This window comes from Prionailurus viverrinus, chromosome D3 (genome assembly GCF_022837055.1).
Source record: "Prionailurus viverrinus isolate Anna chromosome D3, UM_Priviv_1.0, whole genome shotgun sequence".
NCBI classification, from domain to species: domain Eukaryota; kingdom Metazoa; phylum Chordata; class Mammalia; order Carnivora; family Felidae; genus Prionailurus; species Prionailurus viverrinus.
Genome location: NC_062572.1, coordinates 79,921,163 through 79,924,047, shown reverse-complemented (window position 1 = coordinate 79,924,047; position 2,885 = coordinate 79,921,163). Strand labels below are relative to the sequence as shown.

At 42.9% G+C, this 2,885-nt stretch overlaps 1 protein-coding gene across 1 annotated transcript; it reads left to right on the top strand.

The window, feature by feature from the left end:
* The first annotated feature begins 662 nt into the window (after positions 1 to 662).
* On the top strand, positions 663 to 2,224 carry MC4R (melanocortin 4 receptor). The gene has a single exon (XM_047828210.1). It carries the CDS (start codon positions 774 to 776, stop codon positions 1,770 to 1,772), a length of 999 nt encoding a protein of 332 aa, XP_047684166.1. The 5' UTR covers positions 663 to 773; the 3' UTR covers positions 1,773 to 2,224.
* Positions 2,225 to 2,885: the final 661 nt, after the last annotated feature.

Sequence of the window (2,885 nt, the reverse complement as noted above, 5' to 3'; positions counted from 1 at the left end):
CAGGAACACACACACACACACACACACACACACACACAGGTCTCTCTTTGAAGCAGTAATCAACCTGGGGTGTCTGGCTGGTGATATCAAAGAATGGCCTCTAGGGACGAAGTTGTTTTCCTTGAAAACTTGACAAGGAAAATTCAGTCTCTCTCATCCTGCTTGCTTCCCAATTCTACAAGCTTCTGCATCTGAATCGGTATTGCCCTGCAATTTGTATCTCCGGATTATCACCCGTGTCTCACAGACTTCCAGTGCATTTGGATTGGTCAGAAGGAAGCAGAGGAGGAGCCACTGTGAACATTTTTTTCCCTTCGCACACCATAAAATCAGCAGCAGCTACTAACACTCAAAGCAATGCTTCAGGTTGGGAACTAATACCTCAGAGGCAGCTGGTGTGAACATGCAAACACGGATTCAGCTCCCAGTGGCACAGCAGCCACTAGGAAAATTATTTTGAAAAGACCTGACTGAATGCCTCAGGCTAAAGTTAAGGTGGAAGGGAGGACAGAAGAGCAAAGAGCAGACTCTTTCAACTGAGAATGAGTATTTCAGAAGCCTAAGATTTTACAATGAAGGTGATCAGAGCCGTTCCTGGGAGACAGTAAAAACTCCATTTCCAGCCTTGGAGCACGTGACATTTACTCACAACAGGCATGCCAATTTCAGCCTCAGAACTTTCGGGCAGACAAAGGCGTGGAGAAAAGCACTGAGGCTACCCGACCCGAGAGATCGAATCAATTCCGAGGGGATCTGAATCCACTGGGTGCAGGATGAACTCCACTCATCACCATGGAATGCACACTTCTCTCCACTTCTGGAACCGCAGCACCTACGGACCGCACAGCAATGCCAGTGAGTCCCTTGGAAAAGGCTACTCTGATGGAGGGTGTTATGAGCAACTTTTTGTCTCCCCTGAGGTGTTTGTGACTCTGGGTGTCATCAGCTTGCTGGAGAATATTCTGGTGATTGTGGCAATAGCCAAGAACAAAAACCTGCATTCGCCCATGTACTTTTTCATCTGCAGCCTGGCTGTGGCTGATATGTTGGTGAGCGTGTCAAACGGATCCGAAACCATTGTCATCACCCTATTAAACAGTACAGATACGGACGCGCAGAGTTTCACCGTGAATATTGATAATGTCATTGACTCGGTGATCTGTAGCTCCTTGCTTGCATCGATTTGCAGTCTGCTTTCAATTGCAGTGGACAGGTACTTTACTATCTTTTATGCTCTCCAGTACCATAACATCATGACGGTCAGGCGGGTTGGGATCATCATAAGTTGTATCTGGGCAGCTTGCACGGTTTCGGGCGTTTTGTTCATCATCTACTCAGACAGCAGTGCTGTCATCATCTGCCTCATCACCATGTTCTTCACCATGCTGGCTCTCATGGCCTCTCTCTATGTCCACATGTTCCTCATGGCCAGACTGCACATTAAGAGAATTGCTGTCCTCCCGGGCACTGGCACCATCCGCCAAGGGGCCAACATGAAGGGTGCAATTACCCTGACCATACTGATTGGGGTCTTTGTTGTCTGCTGGGCCCCGTTCTTCCTCCACTTAATATTCTACATCTCTTGTCCCCAGAATCCTTACTGTGTGTGCTTCATGTCTCACTTTAACCTGTATCTCATACTGATCATGTGTAATTCCATCATCGACCCTCTAATTTATGCACTCCGGAGCCAAGAACTAAGGAAAACCTTCAAAGAGATCATCTGTTGCTATCCTCTAGGCGGCCTCTGTGATTTGTCTAGCAGATACTAACTGTGCAGATAGAAACGTGCATAAGAGACTTCTTCATTCTTACAGAACCGGAACGTTGTGCTTTGATGACCCTTTTTTCCTCTGTGTAAGGCATGGGTTGAGACTATCTGTTGTATAAATTTAAGTTCATGACTTTTTTTTGGAATGGAAACAATGCCCAGTCTCTGTACATTTCTAATGTCTTGCTACTTTTTGGCTGTACAATGTTAATCCATATTATAGGTTGTAGGCACTATGAATGTATAAAGAAAAAAAAAACCTCTTATTAAAAGCATAAGAATGTTTCTTGTTACTCACAAGGATTTGACACTTTGCTTGTTTTAGTAACACAGAAATCACAGAATCATTAAATATGCTCTAACAAATGGCTTCTTACATTACACTATCTAACACTGAAATGTAGAGATTTGATTGTAGCATTTGGGGGTAAATATTGAAGGATAGATGCTTAGTCAATAAAAAAAAAACAACTGAAATTTCAAATAACAAGACGTGTTCATTCTCCTTGTACAGAGTAGAAACGAAGCTCCTATTGAGAGGAAAAACAGCTTAAAAAACAAAAAACAAACAAACAAACAAAAACCCTGAGATCTTGAGCCAGAAAACTAGGTCTGTTTCTCAAAGACAAAGAGATTAATCAATTTGCCCAAGCAAACAGTCTGATATTCCACAAAGGCAATTCAGTCTGGGGTGGAGGGAGACAGTAGTTATAGGGATTAAAGTAGTCTAGAAAATCTAAGTGAACATATCAAGCTACACTTCCTGATACCAGACCATTTTCAACCATCATTAGGAAAAACAGAGAATAAGGTCTTTCTATCCCTTTAACCAGGGACCCAGCGTCTGCTGAAATGTCCAGAAAACAGTGGTGCTGCACTGAGGGACCTGGCTTCCAATCTCTAAAGAACTACATGCTCAGTATTGAGTTCTGCTACTTTTCACCTGGAAGGGACTGGCTGTTTACTTATTGCTTATTTTCTGTACTGGAGTTTAAGTACTCATTATCAAGGATTTTGACTTTAAAAACCAAACCTATAGCACAAATATATCCATATAATACTTGTAAAGATCTAAAATAAGGGAATCACTAATGCTGATGGGTGATGAGCAGGA

Excerpts from the sequence above, each read along its gene's own strand:
- MC4R (XM_047828210.1), top strand. The coding sequence starts at position 774 with ATGAACTCCACTCATCACCATGGAATGCACACTTCTCTCCACTTCTGG.